This window comes from Convolutriloba macropyga, chromosome 8 (assembly GCF_964194025.1).
Source record: "Convolutriloba macropyga chromosome 8, txConMacr16.3, whole genome shotgun sequence".
NCBI classification, from domain to species: domain Eukaryota; kingdom Metazoa; phylum Xenacoelomorpha; order Acoela; family Convolutidae; genus Convolutriloba; species Convolutriloba macropyga.
Window position 1 is genome coordinate 40,573,428 of NC_134475.1, and position 15,831 is coordinate 40,589,258.

The window sequence follows — 15,831 nt, forward strand, 5'->3', positions numbered from 1 at the left end:
ACTTATTATTTTGGGCCGACCATTTATTCGTTTTCTGCTGCACTGGTAAAATTGAGCTTCTGAATAATTTTTTGCAAACTCTTACGATCATCAAAAATAGCAAATTTTACTTAAAAACGACAGAATTTATCATTCTAGACAATCTGTGTCTTTTAGTGAAGCAGCGCGTAAAAAATTTCATTGTTTTTTGTTGTCAGCGAATACAATTATACTCCATATGTTCAATTGTTATTAATATTCTAGAAGCCAAGCTAATGAAAGTTTCTTCAAGCATTTACTTAAAATATTGATTCGATGTGCATACTCTCTACATTTGCAGGTGATTTTAGAACATAGTGCATATTCTAGATAGCGTGTTTCTACTCGCAAAGTTTGAAAGAAACGAATGTGAGTGGATTATGATCTGGCTATTTGCATAATTTATATATTACTCCATTATTGTAGCTATAGTTATTGGTAAACTTTAAACTTTGCACCTGTTGTTTGAGCGAGGGCGTAGAAATCGTACTTTCTTGCTGCTTTTCAAGCGCAAAAGGCGGATTGTTTAAGAGCTTTGACAATTTCAATACTTCTATTCTTAAATTTTCTTTAGAAATTAATCTTATGTTCTGAAGTTTATTTATCCGCATAAAACTTATATTCATATTCTGAATTATAATTGTTAAGTAATTTGGGAACAATATGGCGTCATATTTTAAATTTGAAGATCTGAAGAGTATAGTTCCAATTCCGGAGCCTGGCAACAGATCTTTTGCCGATTTTTTCTTGGAGAAAGTGGAAAGGTATCCCCGAAGTTGGTTTGTGGACGCATCAAAGGATGAGAAAATGTACTTTTCTGAACTGGTCTCTCGAATTAGACACTGCAGCTCAAATCTGATCAAACACGGTTACAAGAAAGGTTGGTGTTGGCCTTTTCATGTGTTCTTTAGTTTGGAAAAGATATGAATTCCTGATCAGTAAAACTTTTCCCTGAAGTTAACTGTAGCTGTAGTTCTCCCACTGCTGTAAGACTAAATTTTGATAAACAATGTTGGCTGATTAAACTAGTTGACCATTTGGGCTTCCTAGGAATTGATGTAACAAAACGAAAAAATAAAAATTACTCAGAAACATCTAAAAATAACTTAGATACTATAGTACCAAAAAGCTACGTACACCAAGAAAAAGGTGCAAACATAAAAAACACAACATTTTGAATTCAAATCAGTTCTCTAATAACGGTAATATACGCTTTTAGTTTTTTTGATATTTGGTAGACAGTTTATGAAATTTTCAGACAAATTCTTAAGGACATCTGTGTCAAGGTGTTGACTATTTTCCTTCCAATTTTTCCTAAATTTCTCTCGGTTTTCGGAATTCTTGCTGCACAATTGATTGTAAGCGAATTAGGCACTTTAGCTTCTTTGATCATCTAACAAACTGTGTCCGCTCATCTGATGTTTTGTACCCCACGAGATAAGTGATTGCTTGTGCAAACTCAAAATCTGGCCAAGAAATATTGTTTCATTTCTCCCAACAACTCGAACAGTTCCTTCGCTAGAGACGCCCGAGCTTGTTACACTTTTGCTGTAGTTTGCGTGCATATTGTGTAATATCTTGATACTGCTCTCTTGATTTCAAGCTGAGTTACTCTTGTTTTTTGACTATCAATATTTGACATTTCCAATCGCAACAGTAAATTAACAAAGCAGCTTAACCTTCTTTTCTGTGTAAGATAATGAGAATGGAAGCGCGTTTGAAACTTGAAAATTTCACGCTTTTGCGACAATCAAACGTTTTGAGCAAAAGTAACGATTAAAGTGCGCAAATTGTGCCGTAAGTAGCTTTTTGGTACTATAGTGTATATACGAAAGTTTGATTGCTTGTACAGTGCAATCAGAGCTGCATCGATCACTTTGAGCATTAACCTTTTTTGGAACAGTTTTCACCAGCGACCTGACTACAGTTTGTTCTATAAAATTTGAGAAATTGCAATACAAGACACTAGCATTACATTCAGGAAAATGAAATTTTTAATTGCTCTCAAACAAAGTTTGTAGCAATTATATTTTTCGCAGTTTTTTTCGCTTGATCAATTTTCATTTGACCCCTTTGACTTTTCGTCCTCAACAGCAGGATAATCTGGTAAATCCCCAAGGGCATTAAGTGGCTGAGCAGCTTTTTTAGAGCCTTAAGCCCTAACTCGTCTTTTAAGTATGCGATTCACCGAAATTGTTTTGAGACATTTTCATGATGTGAAGGACGGTTCTTGATCTTCAAAGTTTGACCGCGTAAAAGTTGTCCCCGATAAACCAGTAATCAAAAAGCCCTAAGAATAATGGTATATGTGAAAATTCAATATTTATTACATCCTGTTCTAATAGTGATTTAGCTTACTAATTGAGCTGCTCTTCGGCAATAATTTGGTTACCAGGGTTTTGAAGATGGCTATCTTGTAGGCTTTTTTGAAACATTTAACTGAAAGCTATTCAGTTTAGCCTAAAAAAAACTTGTATGCAAAGTTTACATGTGATTTCATAATAAATCTGCGTGACGATATTTGACTTGTTCTTCAAAATTTGCAAATTTGAAATCTGCATATCCGAAATATTCAAAATTAAAGTTTTTTTAAAAAAATTTTGAACCTCCTTCAATCCTCGAAACATTATAGATCTTGTGAAATTTATGATTTTTATTTTGCATAAATTTGATTATTTATCATCAATCGATATCTCATTTAAGATCTTTGGTGACTTTAAAGCCTACTTTCACCGAGAAATCAGAAATTTAGTATTGTCTACTCGCATATCGATTCAGTTTTTCGAAAGCTTTCTATTAGTACCTCATTTATCTCTCCACGAACGATATCAATTGGTCAAAATTGGCTGAACAAAATGTAGGTCTGGTATAAACTTCTAGACCTCAATTAAATGACGTTTGGAACAAAAAATATGGAACCGCTTAGAACTGATGGAATATTTAGTGTTTGAAAGAAAGAAGCTTAACTCTTTGTAATTATCGTGACAATACCTTGCCATGTGTTCGAGAGTCACTTCATGCGAGTAACAATTTTTTGTCCAAAATTATTCAACATCTCCCTCAATGAGAAGTAGGGTTGTTCACGCTTTCTTACAGTACCGACAGATGAGATCTAAAAGGCTGTTTGTTACTATGGGTATCTGAGGATTAAGTGTTCAGGTTCTGAAACTATGCAACCAATCACGTTAGCACCAAACTAAGATTTGCTTAACTGAAGTTTTGATTTTGTCTATATGTTTCAGGTGACACAGTTTGTCTCATGAGTAAAAACTGTCTCAACTTCACAGTTGCCTTAGTTGCGTCTTCTCTAGCTCATATTCAATTATCACCCGCCAACCCAGTCTTTACCGGCCAGGAACTTCTCTACCAACTGGAAGTAAGCGGATCCAGATCCTTGATCATTGCAAACAATCTTCTTTCTACCTTAGAAGAAGCTGTCAAAGTTGCCAAACAGAAAAAATCTTTGATTTTAGACGAAATATTTGTTCTTGACCTGAACAGCGATACTCCGACTACAATAGCGGGAGTAACCTTGCAACCATTTGAAAATTTACTCCAAAGTGTTGACGATCAGTTCCTCCAACCAGAGTCAACGTTGGATCCCAAGAATGATATTTGGCTCTTGCCCTTTTCATCGGGGACAACAGGCTTGCCAAAGGGTGTTGCATTGACACATTACAATCTCTTAGCTAATGTCTGGCAGTTTTCACAATATGACAATTTCTTCAAAGTTGGTCCCGATAGTACAATTGTTGGAGTTTTGCCTATGTATCACATGTATGGATTGTTTATTTACGGTCTTTGCTTCCCAGTGAGAGGTGGGAATGTGGTCTTGTTGCCAGAGTTCCAGCCAGTCAATTTTTTGATGTCGATACAGAAGTACAAGGCAACACATGTGTACATAGTACCTCCTTTGGCATTATTTCTCAGCAAAGACCCTCGAGTTAAGGATTACGACTTAATGCATGTTCAGGTTTGTAACCTTACCAAAAATAAACTGAAGGTGGTCGGTAATATGCTTTCGCAAATGATGCTCTAACCCGTCATATGCCAAAAAAAATTATGAAGGTTATAAAAGATGATATACTTATAACCAAGACGCAAACCTACAAATACTTATTCGCTGATAATATTTCTCCTACCAACGATTGCGGTGACCAATAATCTTTTCAAATTCCAAGGTTTTTAGCTATACCGATTGTCCAGTAAACTAATGGCAGAACATTATTGAATTCAAAATGATCAGTAAATTAAATTCACCTGTACATCTATGTTAAAATGATCAGTAAATTAAATTCACCTGTACATCTATGTTAAAATGAACAGACCGAAATTTTTTTTTTAATATTTTTGATTATCGAAAAATCATTTCCTAATATCATTTAAAACGCATAGATCTCACAGACTGTTTCAGCTGATTAATTTGCCTTCCTATCGTCATGCGGAAAATGTTAAATACGAAAGCCAGTCTGTTTTTGCCTCAATATAAAAAATATGTTGATTTTTATTCTACATACAATTGTTGTCTCAAAGAACGCGCAGTATAGATTTTAGGTTTAAAATCGTTGTAATTTTTTTGTTTTATCTGAAAAGCACCTCCTCTAAGATTTATATCATCACATCGCTTAGACGCGATAAAAGAAAATAGTTTTTTTTTTAAATTAAGCGTTTTAATTGCTCTCAAACAAGTTTGTAGCAATCATATTAGGCTTGTAGTCTTTTTATATGCGGTTTTTTGCTTGACCAATTTTTCGTTTTATCCATTTGACTTTTCGTCCTAAAAATTGGATAAATAGTTAGCGCTCGGAGGGCATTGAGTGGCCGAGCGGCTCCCTTAGAGTCTTACTAGCCTCTAAGTATGCAATTCGCCGAAACTGTTCTGAGGAGACAATTTCAGGATGTGAGGGGTCGGTTCTTAGTCTTAAAATGTTGACGCCATCAGTCATCCCCATCCTGCAGTCACCCCCCCCCCCCCCGACACCCCCGTCCAACCTTGCGATTTGAACCCCCGTATCCAGCTCTCACCCCCTCCTTCCAATATCGCTTAACCCCCCACTCTGCTTATACCCCCGAATGCTAGCATCCCTAAGCAGCAGCTGGTTACTACCGTAGCCAACCGCTCGCAAGTTGTTTGTGCGCAATTTTCCCGACGTTAGTCGTCAATGTTTCAAATATAGATCAAACTTTGAATTTGGTTTAATCTTTGTGATGCCTACTTCTTCCTGAATGCTTTTTATGCTATTTGGGCATTTTTAAGAACTTACCTTTGCAATAAATACATCTTGAGTATGAAATATCTAAAGTATTTTTTCTGTCTCTTTACAGCACTTAATAGCCTTGCAATTGTTTTTTGCCTTGCAGTCAATAAAAATCTAATAGTTGCAAGGGCCTTTTTAGACAGTTTTTTAAAGCATTTGACATTATTAATCATGCAATACTCTAGAAGAAATTCAATACCTTGAACTACCAGTCTCTTCTTACGAAATCAAAAGCAGTGTCTAGTTTTTGATACCAGAGTTTTCAAAGTATGAGCTGCCTTGTGGAACAAATATGCTAAAACCTGTTTTGAGAAAGAATTGGAGCGATATCCCGCAGAAGCGGTGTTGTGTAAATTGATCTGCGCTGATTTCTCGTTTAGCACATAAATTTTAGGTCTCCAGTAAATGAGACTATCATTATCATATGTTATTAATAGCTCTCGAACGAAGTTGGAAGCAATTATTGTGAACGTGCGTATCTTTTTATGCAATTTTTTTTGAGTTCTTGCGCTTTTATTGTAAAATATTTTTTGACTTTTCAAGTGGTTTGTGAACACTCGTCTTTGTCATTTTTGGGAGATTTGAATTGCTCTCACTCCGAAATACAATTTTGCTGCAATAAAAACGGTAGTAAAATAGGAAAGCTCAAGAGCCTGATAGCCGAGTGATTAAAGCTTCTCGTGAGAACTCACGGGTTGTGGTGGGTTGGAATCCCTCCCTAGTTGTATTATTTGCAATCATAAAGAAAAATTTATCTAGGCTACAGCCGCTGAATTATATTGCCCCCGCCTGTTGTTCGAGATAGTTTCTCCGTATTAATCGATTTATATTTTTGTTACTTTGAGCTCACGCGTCCTCAGTCTGTGTTGATTTGCATTTACTTGGAGAATTAACGTGTTTTTAAGAGCGTTTATTGAAACTTTAAAAGGCGTGAAAAGTATTTTTTTGAAAACTACTTCAATATTTTTCGGCCAAATTTTCCTTTACGAGAAGTAAAATTAGGCGTGCTATGTTTATACCTGAATTGGATATTCGAATTGTTGATCCACAGCCAACTGTCTCTTCTTTTCCCATCTGTGTAACGTGAAGCTCCTTTTTTTTCCTCTCCCTACTCGTATGTTGAGGCAAAAATTGTTTAATACCTGCTTATTTTTAGGACGTTGTTTCCGCTGCAGCTCCACTAGCACTAGAATCAGCTGAGGAACTAGCAGATGTTCTAGCAGAGAAGGGGTCGAAGGATGTAGTGATCAGACAGGCATGGGGCATGACTGAACTCAGTCCCCTTGCAACACTGGGAGCTTTAAACGAGACGGATAGATCAAAGCTCTTCGGATCAATAGGAGATCCGCTCCCAATGACAGAGGTATTTTGCACTAGTTAACCAGTTGGCTACTTTTGAGTGTTTTACAGGATCGGAGTTGTCGAACTACAGATAAAAAGATTTGAAGATTGTTGCACACTAGGTTTTATTTTTTACTGTGTAATTTTTTTATTAGACCAATGGAACAACAAGTTTGATGGTAAGCTTTGCTTCTGGTGCAAGAGAATTGGAGCGAATTCAACAAGGCAATTTGTCCTCGCTCACGACAACGCACACCTCAACATACTTCAACTGAATTGTAATGGTCTCAAAGAAAAACTTGACTTCTTGGAATGGATGCAAAAAATAACGTCCAAGTAGCTGCCATCCAGGAGACCAACCTCAATTAAAACTCCGCCTTCAAAAGCCCAACTGGCTACTGCATAGTCCACGAGAATAGACCCAAAGAAAGAGGCAAAGGCGGAGGGCTAGCTTTTATCATTTCAGGATACAATTCTGTTCCTGGAAATTAAACTTTAAAAATTCTGACGAACACCTGGAAGTCGAAGCCGTAAAACTCGCCGCAGGTTGTAGTGACATCAAACTACTGAACACCTACATGTCACCTTCGTCTCGATTTGATGCAGGATACAAGACATCAATGAGTAAACTACTCGAGTGAGATGATTGCATTATTGTCGGTAATTTCAATGCTCATAGCTCTTTATGGCACTCGAAGCTACCGGCAGGCACAAGAGGAAACAACATTGCAAGTGAAATAGACCTCTCTTATTATATAGTACTCAACGAAGGGGCCATCAAAAAAGTAACTGATTCTTGTAAAGGCTCCCCGGGCTTCAGTCTAGCCAGCTCCAGCATAGCACAGGGATATCCCACCGGGAAGAATGGAAACAGTGGTTTATAATTTTACCAGCGAAGCAGTAAAGAGTTGAAATTCAAAGAAAATTTCCAGGGGACCCCACAATTTGCACTCAGATACCTCACTGACACCATGAAGTTTTCTGTATACAGTGGTTCAAAATTTGTAACATCTAAAAAGTTGGCCCATTTATACCCGTACACGAGACGGAAAACGCATAGACGAATCTAAAAGCTGCGGGCCCATTGCACTCCTCGCCGCCATTGAAAAACTAAAGGAAAAACTAACTGAAAAAGAACGGAAAAACAAAATATTTTTACAATATCCAAGAAAAGAACATCAGCACTGCTTCAGACCTGAACAATCAACAACAACGGCCCTCAATACTGTCAGCAACGATGTCCAAAATGAAAGGCCTTAAAAAAAGAAAGCTTGACTTGCAGGGCATTTTTTCTTACGTAGAATATAACAATAGAAGAGTAACGCATGGTATCTCCCAAGGTGGTGTATTATCGCCGATGCGCTTCATCATCTACTTGAGCAAACTGCATCTAACTCCAAAAGGTATAAACTCTGCTTTGTAGGCTGATGACATAAGTTTAACTTTAACTCATACACAGGTTCAAGAGTTACGTGACATAACTGCCTACCTAAATATTTTACGACTGGTTATTAGAATCAAGCAAACATAAGTCAGCAACTGAGAAATCAGGTGCCACTGTGTTCACAAACTGGAAAAAGGATGCCAAACTTGACCCAAACATTATTAACAATTCACTGTTGCCAGTAACGTCCAAAGTCAAATTGCTTGGTTTCATCTTTGATGGTATGTTCAATTTTAGAGAACATGTAAGGAGCACCAAAGAGAAACTAGTTAAGCGCAATAACATACTGAAACAAGAATTCTGTTAGCGACTGGGGTTGTACAAAGGAGAGTGTCAGTGACTTAGAAAGACTTACAATTACTGGCTGTGTAAAATTGACTGACATCAATGATTTACACAATTAGGGTGAAATGCTGTTTGTTAAAGATCACACAGAAATGCTAGAACAGCACTTACTGGCGGGCAGTTGTCAGAGCCGCCACCATGCCGATCACAAAAACTCTAAAACTAGCTTCATGAGAGCGACACTATTTGACTGACACTTTTAGGGACTGCGTGAACCAACCCAGCAACAATAAAAGGAAATCAATTATAAACATTACAAAAATTCGCTCAAATACATTCAATGGCACACGGTCCATACTCAGCTGAACAAAGACAGCAAGCAGCTGGTCACAACTCCAACAAAGATCGCAGAACAAACGCTGCCTCGAATTGAACATATCTTATTGGCGTAACTGAGAACGGGATACTGACCTAATGAAGTCTTCTTGAGTTGGATTTGTAGCATTGGTGATAACCGCTGTCCCAAATCTGAAGTAGCACTGCTTGACCTAAATCACAATTTCAACTGCACTAAGAACACCATGGTCCTAAAGGTAATTGACTTGTGGGAAAGACCGGTAGAGGTAGCTAACCATCAACGCGACCACCTTCCTTGCCCCCCTTTTCCCCGTTGTTGGCTATACCCCTCCTGGCCCTCTGCACTGGGGACTGAATGTCACCGAACATGGCGTAGATGCAGAATGGTCGCTGCGCCACAAGCAAATTGTGGATAGGCGGTCGGACTACTAATATATCTTTTTTAAAACAAATGCAACGAAGGAATCTGTTCAAAACAAGAATAAGAGCCGATATCCCGCCAAAATTACCCGCGAATTGCAGCTCTGTGCCACAGTTACAACAAAAACAACATTTTGTAGTAGACGCGATAGTGATAGTTGACTGGAGCCCTAATTGGTCTTACTGTTGATTTCCTTTGTTTCGTCGTCATGAATTTTGTAACGTCTCGCTTACTTCTCAGTTTTCTGACCATTTCATCTTCCAGTTTTGTGTCTGCTGAGCGTTTTCAATCTCATTGGAGTTAATTTTTGTTGATTCATCTGAATAATATTTTAATTACACATAATTTTCCTCTCTTTGAAAATAATTTAGCTTACATGAATTGGATTACACTCCCAAAATGAAGTTTCTCCTCACCGGTCATTCGAGAGCATTTCATCGTAGTCGGTTTAGGTTTTTTGTAAACTGATTTCGATTTTTTTTGGTCCTGGTACTCTCATGTGTTGGTTCCGTGGTCCTCTAACATTGTCAGCTATGGAAATTTATTGTTTCTCGCAAAATTGAGAAACAATTTCTTGCTCTATATAGACACGCACAGTTAACGGAAATAAGCTAAAGATACTTTGTCTCTACTATAAAGTTACTATTCACAAGTTCGTTAGCTCTTCCATTATACAGGATAATAATTAATATATCAACAGTTGGCTGAAACGTATCAACCAGATCAGGTAAAATGTTTTGCCAAAAAATGCATTTCGTCAACATTTTTTTCGCAAAGCCACTTCCAGGATAGCTGTTCTTCATAAACAATTAATTTATAGAATTATTCATTGCGTTAATCGAATTCAGATACGAATATATTGTACTAAATTTTAAACTTTTTTTATATACTTGAAAAGGAATTTTTCAGTTAATGCATCTTTCGTCAGCTCAAAAGGAAGAAAGTTTTGAAAATGTTGGAGGACTTTTCCTTCGCTGGCCAAAATTGGCGAATTTTATCAAAATGAATTTCCTTTTCGATTGTGAAGACTTAAATTTTTTTCTAATAGCAACCTTATTCAGGCTTTATTTTTCTATTTCACGATATTAAATTAAAATTTGTCTTTTTTCTCAAAGTTTGTTTATTACTACGGACCAAAGAAAAGTCACTGGCTTTGAATTTCCCTAAAATTTTTTTCCCGGAACTTATTGAATTTTTTAAGTTCTTTTTGTCAATTTTGAGCTTCACAAAATGTTACTAATCTGAAACATCAGCTAATGTAAAGCTGTTTGTTATAATTCTTGTATCTCAAAAGAGGTATCTAAATTTAAAATAATGGAACATTTTTTCCTGTAACAAAATTACAAATATTTCAAAGCTTTCATTGATGCGTTTTGTTGGTGCTTTTGTCTTGGAGTGAGACTGCAGAACAGAAGACGGTTTTCTAACGCATTATGTGAACTGAAGAATTAGAAAAGTACAGATGTACTTTTCTGTTATGCGCACTTTCGCAAAAAATTGTTTGCATATTCACGTTGACAGTGTGCAAAATTTTTGCATACCTGTTTATTGAAGATAAGTAGTTGGCAATTGACAACGTCTCGTTTGTCAATCCGTTTTTCAGCCAATTGAAACATATTTTCTTCCTCTTTTCGTCATATTCTATTTGTTACTAGACTGGTTGCATGCATACAGTCTTCCTGTGATGTCGGAGTGTTATCAGTTGAAAGCGTAAAATGGGATTCCTCTAATCAGTCCTTCAAGTCCCTCTGGTTTGGTTCTGAAAATTTCAGTTGAAGAAAGCAGTATGTTTTTAAGTAATATGCCTTGGGTTGAGCAAACAATTTTTCGTTCCTTTGCTTTCTAGGTTTAAGGACAGCAGAACAACTGATTAGCAGTGGCAAAAGAGAGCATTTAAACTACGACAATTTTTGTGTCGCTTCAAACGTGCGCACCGCAAAAAATAAGTTAAACTGTATCAAAATTTTGTCGCTCTGTGTAAACAAAATGTAAAAATTCTGGTGGAAATCAGATACTCTGTTAATTTATACTTACTGGTCACCTTGATCAAAAGCGGGAGCTTGACTATGTTGAAATATAGGTTGATCATTTAGGATAAACCATTTTTAAATTATATCCTCAAAACTTGTGTGGCATTTGATGGGTTCGAAAATTATGAGGAAATGCTAGTTACAGATTCTAATTTTTTGAATTATTATTTAATGAGTGGGCAAGAGAAACAGTATGAATAGTGTTTTTTATAGCTGCGAAGCTGTAAGCTGAGCGTAGCTATATTGCGGTGCTCTTGGTTTTTTTTACAATTCAAAGAATTTGAATTGTATTGGGGCGCTGTCTTTTTCACGACTCGAAGAGGAGTATTGGAGAAGTCCTTTTTTTTAATCAATTTTATTGGAGTGATTTTTGAAGCGGGAAATGAAACGCGTGAAAAAATTTGGAGTGATTTTGGCGCTGAACAAAAGTGAAGAGCGGAGCGAAAAGAGAGTAGTTTTTGTTCATACCGCTGTTTTTGAGAGAGCGAGAAATTGATGTGTGAAAAACTTTTCTCTAAGCGAGCGAAATTTTTTTTGTTGACGTGCGGCATTTTAAAGCAGTTTTTTTTTCATTTATTTTGATTAAGGGGTTTGGTTATGATTTTTTTTTAATTTTAGGCTGGTTTTGGTAGTGGTTTGAAGGTTTCTGGAAATTAATATGAATTTTATGATAATTCGGAGGTTTTTAATGTATTTTGCTGATTTTCGGGCTAATTTTTGCGTTTTTTTACGATTGTTGTTTTACGGGGTCAAATGGGTATTGAAGAAACAACCCCTTCTAATTGAGCAATTTTATGATAATAATTGGTTACAGTTTTGTGGGTAAGAATCATTTTTTTGTTGAGAAATTTGACAAAAAATGGCGAAAATTGGAACTGTTTTTCTTAATTTTTTTTTGCAGTTTTTCGTTTTTTTTCTTTTTTTAGCTAAGTTTCTTTGCCTATTATGACTTGCCTTTTGTTTTGCGAGCATCTGGATAACCTATTGGCTGAAGGGATTTTTTCTTTGGGTTTATATGTTTTTGAAGTATTAAAAAATTTAGTAACTTTTCCAATTTTTCAGTGAAAGTTGTTTTTAAGAGCTTTTTTTCATAATTTTAGCCTAAAGTAATTTTTCAAAATTCACATAAGTGGTTTTTGTAGGTACTAATTGTTTTGATGAGGTTATTTTGGCAGAGACAGTTTTTTGGGATCTCAATTTATAACAAAATTTGATCAGATTTTTTTAATCATATTTTAACAGATTTGATTTTATTGTTTTTAGTTTTTTGTTTCATGACTTTGTTTCAAGATAATCATAAGTTAAGGAAGGCAGGTTTTGTTTGATGAGTAGTTGGATGGCGTTTAAATGGATTTTCACTTCGAGTCGTTTCCGGAATTCTTCCGGCTATTTTTTTTTTAAGATCTGTTCACACATTTTCATGATTTTTGAAGTCAAATTGGAGTAGTGATTTTGGTCACGCCGAAACAGGAAATGGAGCAAAAAAGCGAGTGGTTTTGCGGCGTGAATTTTTGTCGCTCTAATTTTAAAGTAGAGTGAGAAAATGGTGTTTGAACAAAAATTCGGTTTCTCGGTAGTGGTTTTTTGTTCACATGCGGCAATTTCACTCTGATTTTTACTGTTTTTTCGATTTTTTGGATCGGATTTTTTTCTAAATGGTTTTCCCAATCCATTCAAAGCTCATTCTAGGCCTAGTTTTTTGTGTGAATTAAATTTTCATTTCTCGTTAGTGGTTTTTTTGTTCACATGCGGCATTTTCACATTGATTTTCTGTTTTTTTTTTCTTATTTGTTATCAGAATTTTTTAAAAATGGTTTTCTCAATTCACTCTTAGTCCATTCTAGGTCTGGTTTTTCTGTTTAGTCAATGAAAATTCTTTGAATTGTACGTCAGGACTTGTCCTGCTATGTTTTTTTGTTTCGTCGTCTGACGCTCTTTTTTCGTTTTACATTTGTTCACACAGCAAAGCTGAAAAAGTCAAATTTTCTGAATGACTTCTTCCTCTCACTAACGGCATTTGCGCGCGTGACGTCATTTCTCACTCGCTTTAGCGAAAGTTTTTAGGTTATTTGCGTGATTAGATTTTGATCATACGTGACTTACCTCACTCAATAAAATGACTTTTGCACTTTAAAACTTAGGTTTAATTTGAATTTGTTTAAGGTCAAAGGAACTCATATGTGCAGTAAAGGTCCCTAATAAGAGGCTTCTGTGGAATGAATTTTAACTAGCTTTATTGATTTATCGCCGAATGTTTTTTAGCCTAGTTTTTTGAGCGGCGTCGATTTTTTTTTCAATTTAGATCTGTATCTGTTTCTATCTCTATTATATGGCATGCAGGTCTATTCTTTCGCAGCTATTCCGGCAATCTGCCGGCTATGTTCTTAACTAACAAAGCAGCTTGCAACTTAAGTTTTTTTTCCAAAATGATTCGACTTATTATAATCTGGGATGCTGATTTAGATTCTAAATTCGGATCATTGCAACACTTTTCCAATTTTTCCGCTATGTAGTTTTACGCTTATTTATTTTGTAAAACCGTTTACGCATTTTTGGAGCCTTTTAAGCCATATATATTGTCTCAATGTTTAAATTCTTGTGCACGAAATCTCCACTTTATCACTTTTAAGTCAATTTATTAATATAATTCGCTTCTTCAGATGTCTTGAAACTTTGTCACATGAGCTGAAAAAGTTGTTCAATTAAAAGGAAACAATAGATTTTGATGTCCTCTTTCCAGATTAAAATAGTGGACTTGGAGTCGAACGAGACCGTGCAGCTTGGCGATGAAGGTGAAATTTGTGTGCGTGGTCCTCAAGTGATGCAAGGATACTACAAAAACGAAGAGGCAACTAGGAATACTATCGATGAGGAGGGCTGGTTACATTCAGGTGTGAATATGCTTTACTTTCATTAACTCCAGTGAAATTGTTTGATCGCTTTTGTGGGGGGGGGGTCTCGGCGCCGAATTTCTTTTCGTGAAGCTCTAAGCTACCTGAAATGATCATCAAATTCTACCCTGAATTCCTTCTGCAAATCATTCTCTACGATCAGTTTGGTTTCTTCTGTAAAGCTGGTCAGAAAATGTCTGATACGCTACACGTACAACTGGCAGCTTCTAATCCCCTCTTGAACATGTGTAATGTAATTATAATTCAATCTGTGAAAGATCTTAATGACAGCAATTTGGATGAATTTCGTACGTCACTGACCGAGTTTGCTTTGAGGCATTATTCTTACTGTACTTCCTAGATGAATAGAGGAAAGCAGAGAAATTCATGGTTCAATTGTGACTGTTACTTGTATTTCACAGGAGACATAGGAAGACACGTCAATTCGCAGTTTCTCATCACAGACCGACTCAAAGAACTTATCAAGACAAAAGGTCATCAAGTGGCACCGGCGGAGCTAGAGGGCATTCTGTTGACACACCCCTCAGTACAGGACTGCTGTGTGTTTGGGTTACCCCATTCGTCTCTGGGAGAAGCACCCTCGGCAGCTGTCGTCTTGAGACCGGGCACCCCCCATGCCACTGTCACTGACACCCAACTCTCCTCATTTGTGGCCAGCAGAGTCGCTCCCTACAAACAACTGGCAGGAGGCATCCGATTCATCGACTTGATCCCCAAAACTGCCAGCGGAAAGATACTGAGGCGTGTGCTGAGAGCTAGATATCTTTAACAACTCGATTTTGTCACTTCATAATTAAGTTGATGAACATGTATAATGTTCTGCTGTGTCTTCTAGTATTATCGTCATCGACATGTTCTGAACCATATGTTTTTCGAAATTCAGATCTTTAAAAGAGAGGATAACAACAATGGTATTACAGGAGTTTTTGGTTCCAACTCCTCCTGCAAACACCACCACCAAACTGTAGTGTGTTGGCGTAAATTAATAGTCTAAATTTTGGGTGGTTTGGATACCACTTACTGTAACCCCCTCCCTCCCTCCCCTGCATTTTTACGCCCTCATCCGGCAAAGAAAGGCTCCGTAAGGTAATGGTAGCTGATACTGAAGCCAACTCCTTGCCAGTCTTTTTGAGCCAGTTCATGTGCACCCATCGTAACCGGACACCTTTTCCCTCACATTCTTTTGCAATTATTGTAATTTTGTTGTTTTATTGAAAAGATTTTTAAACACATGTCTTTTTGAACGCATGATTATTTTAGTTTCTCAACTTTTGAGATTTTGTCTTTTCGGCTGGGTTTGTTCCATTGGTCTGCTGGTCAGGTACATAAGTTTTCAGTTTTTCAATCAATTCTTTGGATTGTATTTCAGTGTTTGTCCTTCTATATTTTTCTAAATTCGCCGTCTCCATCGATGATTCTTGCGAACATTGACTTTTTCAATTTCAGTGACTTCTACTGAATTGCAGTTAAAGTTTGTTTGCGTGGCGTCATTTGTTCTGCGTTTCAATAACCGCACAGCTACAGCTGCGGCTATTATTGGCCTTTTCTTGATTTTTTACAATTTAAAGGATTTGGATTGTATTGGTGTGCTCTTTTTGTGCGAGTTTTTGTTGCTAACTTTAGTATCTTATATCGTTGTCTCATTATTGACCGTTTTCATTGGTTTCGAAAAAGTTTTTTTCTTTTTGTTAAATCTTTTCAATTCCAACCTAATGCCTTCTTTGACATTTTGTGCTGCCCGTTTGTAAGGAAACTATTAGTGAAT

General features: G+C 36.6%; 1 protein-coding gene across 1 annotated transcript; it reads left to right on the forward strand.

Annotated features, from left to right (window-relative positions):
* The first annotated feature begins 243 nt into the window (after positions 1 to 243).
* On the forward strand, positions 244 to 14,944 carry LOC142344727 (putative 4-coumarate--CoA ligase 1). The gene is made up of 5 exons (XM_075396604.1): positions 244 to 898; positions 3,261 to 3,991; positions 6,433 to 6,639; positions 13,895 to 14,045; positions 14,468 to 14,944. Exons 1-5 carry the CDS (start codon positions 682 to 684, stop codon positions 14,833 to 14,835), a joined length of 1,674 nt encoding a protein of 557 aa, XP_075252719.1. The 5' UTR covers positions 244 to 681; the 3' UTR covers positions 14,836 to 14,944.
* Positions 14,945 to 15,831: the final 887 nt, after the last annotated feature.

Excerpts from the sequence above, each read along its gene's own strand:
- LOC142344727 (XM_075396604.1), top strand. The coding sequence starts at position 682 with ATGGCGTCATATTTTAAATTTGAAGATCTGAAGAGTATAGTTCCAATT. Across the intron at positions 6,640-13,894 it reads ATCCGCTCCCAATGACAGAG|ATTAAAATAGTGGACTTGGA; the intron begins GTATTTTGCACT and ends TCCTCTTTCCAG. Across the intron at positions 14,046-14,467 it reads GGAGGGCTGGTTACATTCAG|GAGACATAGGAAGACACGTC; the intron begins GTGTGAATATGC and ends TGTATTTCACAG.